Below are 15504 nucleotides of genomic sequence, written 5' to 3' on the forward strand. Positions count from 1 at the left end.
TATTCACCTCATTCTCAATATATTCAATAGCAATAAGTAAAACACAACATTTCTTGTACTATCATTATTTTCTCTTGTTTTTTTCGCAGACACTCTGGTCTCCAAGGTAGTGATTCCTCGACTCCAGCTGCCAGAGCAAAGTGGCCACCTGTCTCCTAACAAGAGTGCAAAGGTAAGCTGCCATCAACGTGCTCCGGGTGTAAATTCCAAGAAAAATGCTGAGAAGAAGTTCACTCTAAATGGTGAAATCCAGGATATCGTGGAATTTGTCAATTTCCTTATTTAGCATATACAATCACATTCTAAGTAATGAAAATTGTTCTATACGGTCAATTTAAAATATTTTAAAAATTTAAAAAACTAGAACACATGAATTTATAAAAGAAAAGGAGCAATTTATTTATGAAAAGCAATGTTGACCATACATGTTAATTGCACCCACATTTTGATACTACTGAAAACTATACTCATACTGTCCAAATGCTTTAAGGACTACTGTTCAGTTAGATATACAGTATCTGAAAAATTTATTGTAGGTTTTCAGCTGCTAAGTACAATCAAAATGTGATCTCATCTCTGAATAGGTGGATGCGCCCTATTCATCGAGCCAGTCAAGCAGCAACACACTCTCAAGCAATGCCTCCAGCTCTGCCCACAGTGATGAGAAGTGGTATGAAGTCGGTTCACGGTCAGGCTTGCGCAGTGATCTGGAGCTCAACGGATATCTTCAGGGTACCTCTACTGACAGTGGGATTGACTCCACATCCTTCACTGCAACCCAAAGTAGCACAGCTTCCTCCATGGGTGCATTCAAGGCCAAGGACACAGCCCCATGGCAAGATGACCCTGCAGGCAGCCAGAGTCCTAATGATGCTTCACCTCAAACAGCAGACTCACTTGTCACCACTGGTGGCAGTGAGAGCACTGTAAAGAGCACATCAGCCTTCCCTCTGGCCGCAGACAGTGGATCCTACGGACTGAGTGATTTAGCCTCCCACTCCAGGTGTGATATTCAGATAGACACTTGTATAGTAAGCTTGGAAATCTTTCTCTCCAATCAATGTTTTGCTAAAAAGACAACAACTCATCTGAGTCAAGAAATACCCGTTGGCATCTAAGATAAAAACAAATCCAAACCTCTGTGATATTGAATCAACAAAGGGGTGTGTTTGTGTCTGTGCAAGTTTCTTTTTTTGGTTGCATGAATAGCTGCAGTTTATAAGTTTTAGTTCAGCTTTTCGATGCCGTGTCCCACTATGCATGTTGGAAAGGAAGTTGCTAGAAAAACAGTCTGCACTCAGCACCATTCCCCACCTCTAAATCCCACCTCACTTGAATAAACTGAAGCTTTCTTCAGTCTCCTCGCAGTCATCCAGAAATAATTCAGCTCAACTTCCAAGTGCACAGGAAGCTTTGTTTTATTATGAGCATGTACATACACTGGTGCGCACCAAGACAAAAGTTGCTAGTTTAAACTTTGGAAGAGTGCTGCACCTACAATTATTTATCCTTTGTATTTTTAATGGATGTATTTTATACATTTTTTCAGAGATAGCTGAAGATTTAGAAATGAAACTGTTCAACTAATATCTGAAACTTTCGTTTTTTATGTTCAGACATATTAATGCAAATGGGATGCAGGAACAAAGTAACAATAGGGAAATCCATTTGTATTGAAATTTAAGATTCCATTTTTGTTCTTTTTATACAGTGACCAAGTGAAAACAGAGCAACAAAGCTGTAGTTTCCTTGTCTAATTCATAATTGCTTTTGGTTAAAGCCTTATATATCAACATTCGTATCTTACCTTCCCCCTTTTTCTCTAGCACATTGAGTTCCAGCCACTCAGGGAGTCCGACGGGCCAGGGCTGTAGCCTTATTAACCCCCAGGAGGAGTCTACAGCCACCTCACCCACTTGCCTGGTCCCTCCAGGGCCAAAGAGCTTCTATCCTAGGCATGGGGCAACCTCAAAGTACCTGATTGGCTGGAGGAAACCAGGGGGAACCGTCAACTCTGTGGATTTTGGCAGCACTCGCAAGTAAAACATGAGCTGTTTTTACCAGCATCATCTGTGAATGTTTAAAACTGTGTCTCCTGCGTGTTGTGAACTTCTTGTGATCCAGTGAAGTGAAATGTTTCCTGCTGTTTGTAATGTTGACATTTGAAAGACTGAGGGCATGAATATTTTTCTTCAAAAACACAGCCTTGCCTTTATTATGAGAACACTGACACCATGTGGTGGATCTGATGTTTTAGTTTAATAATAGCTTCATTGGAAAAGTAATTAAACACATGTGTAAGGAATGAAAATACATTTTTGCTGGTTAAAAAGAATGTTACTGTCAATGAGTGCCAGAGCTTTGCATTCAAGAGCATTTCAGCTCCGCATCACTCAGTTTCCCATGCAATTGCAGATATTTTCACTCGATGTTAAATTTGTTTTTGCCACCCTGCTGCACTCATACTTCCAATAAATCATCAGATCCATATGAGTTTATGTATGTTTTGTATGTTGAACTTATACAATTCCTCCCTCTCAGACGGCACCAGAGTGACGGTCTAGTGGGCAGTCAGCCACAGCTCAGGGCCAACCTCCGGGGCTCCCAGTCGCCCCAGCGGCACACTGCCAAGTCCAGTCTGGAAGAAGACTTGAAGAAGCTCATCACACTCGACAGCCCTCCACCTACAAGTGAAGACAAGGTGATTACAAAGGAAAAAAATTGCATTATTGTTGTTATTATTATCATTGTCATTAGAAGTAATATCAGTGTTAAAGGCTGCATTAAAAAGTTTTTTTTGTTTTTTTTATTGTTTTTTTATTCTAGCTGAAGCCTTTGTTCCCGGGGCAACCAGCTTTTCGGCGTTCCATTCAAAGAACATTGTCCGATGAGAGCATTTACAGCGGCCAGAGAGAGTCACCCTCCAATGAAAAACGAGACACACCCACTGACCTTCTCTTTACCTGCTCCACTGTGCCACGCTCGCCCACAGCTCACCATGTGGCAGGGCGGCGAACCTCACACAAATCCTTAGGTGAATTTCCTGTTTATGGTTGGCCATATAGAAATAGAATAGAAATGTTTATTTCCTTGTGGGTAATTCAGTATAGTTTTAATAAAGAGTAAAACATGTAGTGAAGTTAATTTTCTACTTTTTTTCCTTTTCAGGAGACCTGTCTGCCCCAGAGAGCTCAGATCTGGATCAGGAAAAGAGGCTGCAGGATTCTGCCCTCATGCCCCTGCCTGACACTGGGGCTGATGGCCCACTGGACTGGGCCCACCTGGTAGATGCTGCCAAGGCATTTGAGGGTAGGAACATATTGCCTGATCTGGAAGAGGGTGGTATGGTTTGTGCAGTAGCCTAGTGACAGCTGGCACAGGCTCTAGCATCCCGCGATCCTAAGTGCAGGATAAGCAGTAGATAATGGATGGATGTTACCGAAGGCAGCGTGCAATGAATTCCCCGATTGCAACACCTCACCTCAGTGTTTTTCGGAGAACCTGGTCGTCACATGCTTATCTCCCATCCTGTGCAGTCAGTCAAATGACTGTTTAACAAGTTATGTTGTAGTATGTCACTATTCTGAAAGTGTTTTGGGTATTAGCTGACACAAGAACATATTTGCAAGCTCCTCTACATCTTTGTAATTTCAACCTGCTTAATGCCCTCAACAAATTGTACTCCCCCCGCATTTTTGGGATGTCCTTATTTTTTATTTAATCGCTATGTATATAGTACCTATCATGACAGTTATGTGAAGCCAACTTAAAAGCAGTCATGCTGACAGAGAGTGCATCACATCTTGTTCAGAGATGGTCTATCTTTAGTGTATTAGTACTAACAACCTGTATGGCAAACTGAGACAGAAGTCTTTTCTGTTCAAAGCTCATGTAGAACCAAGTTATGTAGGCATGAAATGCTAATGAAAACAAAATAATTTGGGGTGATATGTGGTAATTGAATTCTGAATGATGCACCAATACAGTGGGGCAAAAATGTATTTAGTCAGCCATCAATTCTACAAGTTCTCCCACTTAAGAAGATGATAGAGGCCTGTAATTTTCATCATAGGTACACTTCAACTATTAGAGATAGAATGAGAAAAAAAACTGAAAGTCACATTGTCTGATTTTTAAAGAACTTATTTGCAAATTATGTTGGAAAATAAGTATTTGGTCAACTACAAACAAGCAATATTTTTCTGGCTCTCACAGACCTGTAACTTCTTTTGTAAGAGGCACCTTAGTCCTCCATATGTTACCTGTATTAATGGCACCTGTTTGAACTGGTCATCAGAATAAAAGACACCTGTCCACAACCTCAAACAGTCACACTTTAAACTCCACTATGGCCAAAGCCAAAGAGCTGTCAAAGGACACTAGAAACTAAATTGTAGACCTTCACCAGGCTGGGAAGACAGAATCTGCAATAGGTAAGCAACTTGGTGTGAAGAAATCAACTGTGGGAGTAATTATTAGTAAATGGAAGACATACAAGACCACTGATAATCTCCCTCGAGCTGGGGCTCCACTCAAGATCTCACCCCGTGGGGTCAAAATGATCACAAGAACGGTGAGCAAAAATCCCAGAAGCACACGGGGGGACCTAGTGATTGACCTGCAGAGAGCTGGGACTAAAGTATTACAGGCTATCATCAGTAACACACTATGCCACCAGGGACTCAAATCCTGCAGTGCTAGACATGTTCCCCCTGCTTAAGTCAGTACATGTCCAGGCCCGTCTGAAGTTTGCGAGAGTGTTTAGATGATCCAGAAGAGGATTGGAAGGATGTCCTGTGGTCAAATGAAACCAAAATAGAACTTTTTGGTAAAAACTCAACTTGTCATGTTTGGAGGAGAAAGAATGCTGAGTTGCATCCGAATAACATCATACCTGCTGTGAAGCATGGGGGTGGAAACATCATGCTCTGGGGCTGTTTTCCTGCAAAGGGACCAGGACGACTGATCCGTGTAAAGGGAAGAATGAACAGGGCCATTTATCGTGAGATTTTGAGTGAAAACCTCCTTCCATCAACAAGGGCATTGAAGATGAATCGTGGCCAGGTCTTTCACCACGACAATGATCCCAAACACACTGCCCAGGCAACGGAGGAGTGGCTTTGTAAGAAGCATTTCAAGGTCCTGGAGTGGCCTAGCCAGTCTCCAGATCTCAACCCTATAGTAAATCTTTGGAGGGAGTTGAAAAATCCATGTTGCCCAGTGACAGCCCCAAAACATCACTGCTCTAGAGGAGCTCTGCATGGAGGAATAACGTATGTCTTCCATACGTTAGACCTCTGTCATTGACAACAAAGGGTATATAACAAAGTATTGAGATGAACAGTTTCTCTTGACCAAATACTTATTTTCCACCATCATTTACTTTTGGCTTCTTTAGAGATCATTCGGTGTGATTTTCTGGATTTTTTTTTTTTCGCATTCTGACTCAAAGTTGAAGTGTACCTATGATAAAAATTAAAGGCCTCTCTTCCCTTTTTTAAGTTGGAGAACTTGCACGATTGGTGGCTGACTAAATACTTTTTTACCCCACTGTATCTGCAGTTTATGTCGAAAGATCCTTGCAAATCTTTCCAACTGCGACTTTTAAACCATTAGAAGTGGAGTTCACTGCTATTCTCATTTTCAACATAGGAAGTCACTGTTGCACCGTGTTTGATTCCTCTCACCTGGGAGCCGTCAGGGCTAATCATTTAAATTTTTTTCTTTCAGAGCAGAGGTTGGTCTTCCTCGCCGCCCAGGAAGAGAATGCCATTGTTGAGAGTACAGCGGCCAGCAGCACCCAGCAGGCTGAGCCACAGGCAGCCCCACTGAGGCAACCCTCACCTGGGTATGAAGCTTTAGGTTCTGGTTCAGGAAACCCTGTGCTTTGAAAAACCTGTTGGCTCCCAATAAAATAGTATCTGTATGACACTCTTTTTGACTGAATCACACAGGAATTGAACACCACTAGCTGTAGAGAACCCCAGAGACTGTTACCTTTAACCAGCACTTTTAATTGTTGAAGTCTGTCCCAGCTCCCTTTGTCTGGCTTTTCAGAGAGTCTCCAGCGTCTCTGATGGGGAAGGTCAGCCAGCTTGAATCCATGGTGAAGACACTTCAGGAGGACTTGAAGAAGGTGTGTCATTGTTATTTTTAACGTTTTTAACATTTGATAGCTTTTGGTATCATCAATCAGCATGACTGTTTAAGCCCTTTACCTTAATTGCAATCTGTTAGTGGTTATTAGAAATAGAAATACCTTTTTATTGTCACATTCAGTTGTACACACAACGCATCAGCAAAATTTAACCAATGCATTTGACCCATTATGGATGAACAATGAGCAGAAGGCAGCTAATGAGCTGCACTCGGGGAGTAGTTTGGGGTTTACTGTTTGCTCAGCAGTACTTCAGCTAGCTAGGGGGAGTGTGGGAATTGAACCAGAAATGTGCAGTTCTGAGGATACTGCTCTAACCTCCTGAACCGCATTGCCGCTGGCCCTTTTCTCATAGGCTGCTAAAATTTGCATCAGTCTATCACAAAAAAAGGTTTGTTGTTAATTTTTTTCACCAGGAGAAGGATGCCAAGTCATCTCTGCAAGCTCAGATCCAGAACTTGCGTGAAGATAACCAGCGCCTCTTGGAGGAGTCGTACAGCGCTTCAGCCAAGCTGAAGAAGTTCACGGAATGGGTCTTTAACACCATTGACATGAACTGATGAGCTACGCTGTGGACTGTGTCCCAGAGGGGGTTTTACCACTTTTCTACAGCAAGCTGACCTGAGACTTGGTACTGTGTACACATCTAGTTTCTTCAAGGAGCATCTTAATAAAACATGAGCAGTTGCTCTTGTGGTTTACAAACCAATATCAATATTGACTTACTCGCCATTCCTCTTCAAACTTATGAATATTTGGTATACTCACCATCCAAAAGACAGATTCAACATAGAGAAGCATTCGGAAAAAGGACAGAGGGACACAAACACAAAGCAGTAGTGTAAATGACCAGCATGCACTTCGTTCCTGAAAGAATCACAAAATATGTGGCCCCTTTCGTCCAGTCATAATGGATAGATGGTTCCTTGCATGTCAGAGAAGGAAAGATTGAATTCAGCCTAAAGGGATTTCAACTTACTGTCCTCAATTTAGCTCCCCAGCTAACCTAATTTAAAGTGAATAGATTTCCAATTAAAACGTTCCAGAAAAGATGGAAACCTTGCTATCCGACATAAGCTGAAAATAGTCCCATATTCCTTTGAGAGGGGTCGACATTTTCTAGGGATTGACAGTGTGTTATAGATGTATTGGTTTTGAACTATTGTTGTTTTTTTAACTCATTGATGATACCACTGTTTATTTTTTATTACTAACCGAAAGAAAATGTATGTGCTAGAAATGCTATATGAGAGATGACACTATCCTTTTATTGTAACAGTGTGGACAGGTAGCAGACAGAGCCTTTGCATAGCATAGCACAGCACATACTGTAAACACTGTACGGTCAAGTGCCTGTCTGTATTGCCCATGCCAATGATTGTCGAAGTATATCAAATGTTTTATTTCAAAAGGGTTTACTGCCAGCTCATGAAAATGAAAATCCAATTGAAAAACACAGCAACATAGTTGCCACGTGAAAAGAACTGGAGAATTCAGTGTAAGTACAGGATCATTGTAAATATACCATGTCAACATTCATGCTTGATATATTTAAAGCATATTTATGGAAATTTAAGACGATGGTCAAGAAAAGAATGATGGTCTACAGTTAGAGATCTGCACACACTTTTCTTAAACAACAACAAAATAAAGAGGGTAAGTGGTCTGTTCTTCAAGAAATATATAAATTATTATCCTTAATTATAAAAATATTATAATTATTTTTGGACAAAAAATTCCTTGAAATTGTTCAGAGCCATGCCTACCATAGTGGATGAAATGACAGTGCTGCCTAGTGTTGACAACATGTAAAATTCTACATGGATCTCTATCCGTAGCATGCTAAAACTGATCTGATCCTTGTCTCCCATTAGAGATTTAAGCAGTACTATTCAGTATATAATTGCATAGTAAGATATTATTTAAACCTTAAAAACCAGCTACAGAGGGTTCTGTGTTCATGTATAAATCTGCGTGTAAGCCTGACCTTGATTCGGTATTTTAATTACCAAATGCAAACTCTATTTTTAAGCATCATAATTGTTTCCTTTTGTACTGGCATACTGAGCAAAATATTTTCACGGCAATTTGGTATTCACCAGGATGTGCACCTTCACTCGTGTTTTTTCTTTTTTTAAAAAAAAATTTTTGTGGCCTAAATCTGCTTCTTTGGCCCAAAATAAATGGAGCGCAACAGTAGCAGTTTGAAAGATTAACAATAGACAAGGCACGAAAAAAAAGACAGCTCTGAGCCGAGAGCACAGCAGATTGGCTTTGCACCTTTCTGCTAATCATGTGTGACAGCATGTGATTCTGTTCCCATTGAGTTGTGATGTGTAAAAAATGTTTATATCTATTAAAGATATTTTGTTGAATTAAACTTTCTCATGGGGAAGGGGGTCTTTTTCCTGGATTAAGCAGGTTTTTGGAATGCTGTGCATTTTAGACATAATTGACAAAATTAAAGTTAATTCTTGTCGAAATTTTCCTGTCGTGGCAACTGGACTTAATTTGTTCACTTGAAGACATTTCAGCCCTCATTTGAGAGGCTTCTTCAGTTCAAAATAAGCCTGGGTCATCCAGGTCAACCATGAGAACCTCCACAGACAAAATTAAAGTTACTTTTGCAACTGTCCTACTGATGTCTTGTGGCGAAAAGAAAAAGGGTGTTCTGTGGATGCCAAGGCAGCTTGAGATGGAGGACAATGGGTACCTGTCAGCTACATACTTGGAGAATTCTGTCTGTTATTTCACTGTGATTAACAGAGATTTTCCTGTTGTTTTTTTTTTTTTTTACAGTGATGACCTTATACTTCCCCCGACAGAAAAGTTTGTGAGACAAGTTGATGACTAACAATAACATTAGAGGCTGATAGAAGACTGTACACTTGTACACCCTCAACATGTATATGGTAATGTTAAAAATCTTTTTGTAATTTAACTACCAGATCTCAAAATTTATGATTGAGTAATTGGATGGTGTAGAGTGGGGTTGATAAGTAATATTATCAATTTTAATTGAAATAGTAAAATAGCATGACAGAAATAAAATTATAGATCATGTTTGGGTGAGAGGCAGGAGTTACCCAGGAATGCTCACCAGTTGATCACGGGGCCACATATAGAGGCAAAAAACCAATCACTCTTATTCATGTCTGATTATTTAAACTAGCTAATTTAAACAATTAAACTAACTCATGTTTTTGGGGCTGTGGGAGGAAACCCATGCAGATACAGAGGAGGACACACACACTGTACACAGAAAGCCCTCATCATGATCAAACCAGGGTCCTTCTTGCTGTGAGGTGGAAGTGCTGACCACTATTCCACGGATGGTGCCGCCCAAAAGTAAAGTTGAAAGCCATTAATTTTTCCTGAAAAACATAGGTCTCAACATCACCATCAGGGAATTACAAATTGCCTTGGGTAAAGGAAAAATTGTGTTAAATCATCATGATACCAAGCAATGGTAATTTTGTTGGAAATTCCTAAATAACTCAAATATAAAGAATGCAACATACAGAGGACAAGGTAACAAAAATACTGATTTTGTTTTACCAATGAAAACACGGCAAAAAGAGACAAATAGCAATTGAACAAAGTGATTTTTTCCACCTGCATCTGGATCTATTGGCATGTGACTATTATCTAGTACAAGCTGAATGTCTTGCCTTCAATCTCCACATTTCCAGATGCCACACTTTGGTGAAGAACATCCTTGCAGGACACTGTGTGTCTGGCAATGTCCGGCCTCTATCAGTAGTATAGCTGCAAACAGGCCGGTTTATAATTTAGCATTAATGGAGATTATAGCAGGGCTGGCCCCCTTAAATCAGATTAGAGAGTTCCTGCCTGTCTGTCTGCCTGTCACCTTGTTAATGATGGAACTCTTTAATGCCAGAGCAGCTCACGAGATAGGAAGAAGCGCCAATAGCAGGTCACTGCTGCTGTAGATGGGTGCTTATAGTATTTTGCTCTATTGGCCATGGTTGTTCTGGTCATGCAATTTCTCAAAATAATCTTTTTTTCCCAAGAAATGTGTGGGGCAAACACCATGGCCTCCTTTGGTTACCATGCTTACTGAAAAATAATAGCTTTGCATTGTTCTAACATTAGTATTACTCATTCTGCTTTTGCCTGAAGAAATGATAATGATAATGAGAGCTGGGATTTTCATCTGTTTTGTTAGACAAGTTTCATTCAAGGTCTGTTATGTGTGATTAGTTGAAGTTCCCAAATTTTTTGGTGCCCCAAAGTGTTGTCTATGCCAGGACCTTGACTCACGTTTCAACACTATGGAGAGAAGCAAGCAAAGAAATCTCTTTGATAACCAGTGAACTGGTTCTGCCAACACATCTGTACACAACATCTGTGATTGTGAGCACATGTCTTGAGTTTGCATGCATGCATGCATTCACAAAATGACAATGTCATGTATTTCTGGAGTGTCTTCCTCGGGCGTTTTGGAATCTCATTTGCAGCAGGAAAAAAATGTTTGTTGGTTCATGTTGCCATTTAAGCTTGAGTGATTCCAGTGTTTCCATTAGGTAGGAAGGAGGGAAGGGAACATGCAAGAGTGCAAGAGCTTGGCTAGAGCCAGTTTAACATCCTCCATATTTTCCAGGAATAGCTGGCCTTGAAATACATACAGAATCGTTAAATATAAATGTAAACAGTCTGTCCTCCAGGTTCTTTGATTATAAACCCTGAAATTCTATTTATATAATAATCAGGTAATATGTACTGTTTCACTATTCCCTTTTTTTTAATGTTATTTTCAGCATCAGTGGGTACTGCTGCAGTATGCATCTCTCCTCCTTTCCTCCTCACTGTGCATATTTTTCTTTCTGTCTGTCTGTCTCTTTCTCTCACACATACAAACACTGCACATGCTTTCTCCTATCTGTTCCCCCCTGCCATATTCTCTCAAATTCCTACATCCCTCCCATTTTTCCAACTTGATCTGGCCCTCTACTGCACAGCATCTCCCTCCCTCCTCTCTTTTGCTCCCTCTCTCTCCCCCTCTCACTTACAAACACGCACTCGCTCCTTCACTCCAGCTCAGACTCAAGCACATGCAGAGGGAGAAGGGGATGAACAAGGTGCACACATGTGAGGATATCCTGAACTGCCGGGTCAACGCAGGAACAGTGAAGACACAAGTGGAGGAGGAATATACTGCAGTGACCAGCCAGCACCCCCTCCTTTTTCTCTCCTGCTGCTTCACTGCTTTCATCCCCCTGTCTTCTTCATCCCCTTCTATCCCCCTCTGCCAATTATACCATGAACCTGCCTGCTGCTTGTTGCTAAGGGGGAGCCAGCCGGGGGAGCAGAGTGGACCGAGCATAATTTTGTTTCTAAGGTAATGAAGGCTTCAGTATTGGCAACGGTCAGATGTCACAGATATTGCATTAAACTGCACGCTCGCCTGCCGAGTGTAAACTGGGCTTTAAGACTTAGTTACAATGTGGGTTTGAATTTTGATAAGATTTTGTTTTGTGCATGTTTGTTTGTGAACTCAGTTTGTCCAGTTCAGCTCAGATGACTGTGCGTCAAGTCCTGTTTATTTGAGCCTGTGTGGAGGGTTCTGTGAATGTGTGTGCACAATGTCCGTTTGTATTGTGTCCTCTTAAATTGGTGTTTGCCATGTGCTCGGATCGGAGCGTGTACATATGCAAGCACATGCACGGGGGCATGTGGATGATCCCTGGCCGGCTTTCAGTTACTGTCAATGTCCATACTGCACCCATTTCACTTTGACACCGGCTTTCTCGAAATCTGCTGGATGACTGAGGTTTTACATTTGCATGCATGAGCAGCTTGACAGGAGCAAGTTGTTTTTTAGAATTACAGGTTCCAATACACAGGGGATCAATTGGAGTGCTATTGTTTTCTTTAAACAGGTGCTATGCAATCTATACTGCCTGCCTTTCTATATGGCCCTTGAGGCAGATGCAAAGATTAGCTGTCTAATGTGCTCAGACTGTAAAAAGAGCACAGACGTGTCAGCCAATGGGGTGAGGTGTGTTCCGCACCACTGGTGATAATAGCAAACACTGTGGCGAATGATTACTTATTCACTCATGCCTATCCCCATTCACTGTGTTGTAATAGATTCTTGTATTCTGCCACAACCATCTCGGTGTTATGCCAGCTGAATTTGTACCGTTTAATTTTTCAACCCCCACCCCTCAACCCTCCCACCACCATTCACAAAAGCAACTATGTGTACAAATTCAAACTTGTATCATTCTGTGGCTACAATCACATAATTCAACTAATCTGCATTTTCTCAGCGCTGGCCACCATAAGTAAAAGAAGTGCAATTCTGTTAATGTATGCAGGTTTTATATTGCGTTTGCTCATGTGTGGCTGTCATGAAATGCTGTATGTGCCTGCAATTATTCCTCCCCACAATAGTTCATCACAGTATCTTTCTGTTATACTGAATTGTGAGGCCAGCAGCCCTATTTTCTGACACTTTCCTTATGCATTCATAAAGTGCAGTAAAATTACAATTTTATTGAACTATACAATCAAATACCCTCATCTGTTTTGTCTGTGTGTGGCGAAAGGGCAAAAGATGATTTTTCATTTTTGTCATTCAACAAACACACAATGTTTAACCTCAATGGTTGAGGGGAGAAGTGTCAAAGGACTGATCGAAGCCGAGCTTAGGTTATGGAAATCCTTTGTTAAGCAGAATTTATTCAATAGAGAGAGTCCGAGAAAGGGAGGGAAAGAGGAGAATGTGATGGGGATGTGTGGAGGTTGGAAATAAATCTCTTAACAGCAGCTTTCAAAGCAGTTGGGGGGGTTAATGTGGTGAGTGCAGACAGATCAGAGGTAGCCATCATATGATTGAAGTTAATGGAGTCAACACTTACTAATGCTTAACATAGGAAAAAAAGCTGAAACAGTTGCTGGCACTGACTTCACTTTAACAGCTGCAACACCTAAAGGAGAGGGAGAGATGATTTGTCATGTCATCTCATTTTCTGTATGTTAAGTCAGAAGATGTAGTAGAAGCAGTGATTTAATTTTTTTTTTTTTTAGTAGCTCCTGTTGAGTGGAGGACACTTCAAATATCTTCTTTAATCAATCATCAACAATCACATTAAACTAAGTATTTTAGCTTTTCGGTTGAACTGTTAATCCGTCCCCACTCACTCATACCAGTTCCAGTATGTTTTTCAATCTCAGCAGTGTTGTATGTTTGGGATTTTGCTTAAAAACCTTCTTTGGATATTCTATTTGCATATGTCTACCTGAGCTCTGCTGTCAGTCCCCGGTGTGGCATGTCTTCCTTCAGCTGAATGTCACACCAATAAAAGTTGGAGGAGGTTTGGGTTCTCGATCAAATAGAGACATTAACCGATGTTGATCGATTTTTTTATTTTTATTTTAATTGTCTTTCAACTGTCCAGCAGATGTTGGTGGTAACATAGTGTTACTTGTCTTTTTCTAACAGGACTGAGTGAAAATGGCGGAGGGATCCAAAGACCAAGGCAGGACAGGTGTCTCTGATCCAGAGGAAGACTCCCCTAATATGATCGTCTACAGAAAGGCAAGACTAATTGTGTGTGCTTGTGTGTGTTACTCAACGTAAATTAGAAGCGTTGCTGAAAGTGCAATTACCACACAGTGGTTTGACTGTTGGATTCAGATGTTGGGAATCTACTTTTCCGTGCATCTCAGCCACTCTCTTAGTCCCGGGACAGACACCTTCTTACAACGCTATCCAACACCAGCCAGCAAAACTTTGGCCCTCAAATGTTTTAATAAGCTCTCAGCCTCTCAGCTCTCCATCCCCCCTCAGTGATGGGGGTGGAGAGCTGAGAGGCCCCTGTAGTGTCAGGGGTAATTACGTGGCCCCCATGGTGCCTTTCTGCCAGTGGCTTCTTTTTGACTGGAGAGGGTGAAGACTATCTATGACTAATTGTGTGTACCCTGTGTTTGGATGGGAGGGAAAGACTTACACTCTAAGGCTGAGATTTGGAATTGGCCTACGGGGGTGGGGTTATTTCTCCCTCAAGTGGTGAGTTGATGGCTATTTCTCTGTCAAAATTGTGAAAGAACCTTCAAGTACAAATCCTTTTGATCAGAACCTGAAACCACCACAGCCAAGGGGCCTGCTGTCTACAGCAGAGGAGACGGCTATTAGCAGGTGGCAGTTGACAGATCCCATCCTGTTGTCCCAAATCTGATGTTTCATCCTGTTTCGAATGATTGGTCTCTTGTATGGCAATATAAATGCAGACAGTCTGGCCATTGCCTTTTTTTCTGCCAGGTCTTCAGTCTGAACAACAAAAGCGGAAGATTTCCCCAACCAAATTCCAACATATTTGAGTCCCGTATGTGCGCTGTGCGCCTCCTCTATGGCACATTTTTTTCACTTCAACCTTTATTTTACCTATTGAGATCGAGAACCTCTTTTTCAAGGGAGTGCTTGCCAAGATAGACAGCAACAGATACAAAAAACATTTACATTATCCATTGTTTATTCACTATTGTCATCATCCTACGTTTCTCCTCTGTGAAGCTGACAGGCTGCGGAGGAACTCGTTGCAGTTGCATGTAGTACTGGCTATCGTCAATGCTACGCAGTGAAAATTCATTATGTAATGGCACACATGCCTGGAGGCAATTCATTTAAGAAGCTTGTTTTTGCTTGTCAGGATGCCGCCTGAGGGAATATTCATCATTTCATGTTTTAGTCATATGCACTGACACACACGGATGAATCTGACAGTGAAAGGATTTTTCTGCCCTTTTAGCTTTGAGAGTATAGTTTTTGATGTGGGATTTTGGAGAGAGAGAAAGCTCTGGATACAATGTGCTGTAGCTGGATGGGCTTTTGTGTTTGACATATTCTTAACAATAATTGAAGCAATTCATCTTGCGTACCTGTTATTGACTCTTCTTGAATTTAGCCTGTAGGATTCTTTACTTATTCTCACATATGACCTTTGTCAGTCAGTGGCAACCTATTTCATGGAAGAATACTGGGTCTTTGAAATCATAACACCCATACCCTCTGGACTGTGTTGCAGTGTGACAGTGCTGCTTGCAGAGACAAGCGGTCACACATATGCTGTGCTTTCTGGCAGTTTCCAAGCAGCTTCACCCCCAAGGCCAGAGTTCCCTGACAGCTGGAAGACATCACACTCTTTTTCTATAAGGGAAATAAAAAGTATTTATTAGGACTTTTTTGTTGACAAGCATGTTTGCAGTCATTGTAAATACAATGAACCTCAAAAATAAATAAACATATAACACATAGGATATATGATATAATTGTAGAATTAATTAAACCTGGTAAAATCATTAAAAGACCCATCAAGGGA

General features: G+C 41.1%; 2 protein-coding genes across 5 annotated transcripts in view; both read left to right on the plus strand.

The window, feature by feature from the left end:
* Positions 1–8537, plus strand: part of LOC147237436 (signal-induced proliferation-associated 1-like protein 1) — a 38362-nt gene extending 29825 nt beyond the window's left edge. For both annotated transcript variants that reach the window (XM_086149032.1, XM_086149023.1), the window contains exons 13-21: positions 90–172; positions 585–1003; positions 1827–2039; positions 2542–2701; positions 2827–3034; positions 3169–3309; positions 5731–5848; positions 6058–6136; positions 6574–8537. In XM_086149032.1, coding sequence (XP_086005158.1) covers positions 90–172; positions 585–1003; positions 1827–2039; positions 2542–2701; positions 2827–3034; positions 3169–3309; positions 5731–5848; positions 6058–6136; positions 6574–6717 — 1565 coding nt within the window. In that variant the 3' untranslated portion in view covers positions 6718–8537. The remainder of the gene's footprint in view (positions 1–89; positions 173–584; positions 1004–1826; positions 2040–2541; positions 2702–2826; positions 3035–3168; positions 3310–5730; positions 5849–6057; positions 6137–6573) is intronic.
* A 2692-nt stretch (positions 8538–11229) lies between these two features.
* LOC147237437 (regulator of G protein signaling 6-like) overlaps positions 11230–15504 on the plus strand; it is a 53938-nt gene continuing 49663 nt past the window's right edge. For all 3 annotated transcript variants that reach the window (XM_086149052.1, XM_086149060.1, XM_086149043.1), the window contains exons 1-2: positions 11230–11519; positions 13629–13724. In XM_086149052.1, the coding sequence (XP_086005178.1) occupies positions 13641–13724 (84 nt within the window). In that variant the 5' untranslated portion in view covers positions 11230–11519; positions 13629–13640. The remainder of the gene's footprint in view (positions 11520–13628; positions 13725–15504) is intronic.

This window comes from Fistularia commersonii, chromosome 1 (genome assembly GCF_037954325.1).
Source record: "Fistularia commersonii isolate RoL2024-O1a breed Wild chromosome 1, RoL_Fcom_v1.0, whole genome shotgun sequence".
Taxonomy (NCBI): Eukaryota; Metazoa; Chordata; class Actinopteri; order Syngnathiformes; family Fistulariidae; genus Fistularia; species Fistularia commersonii.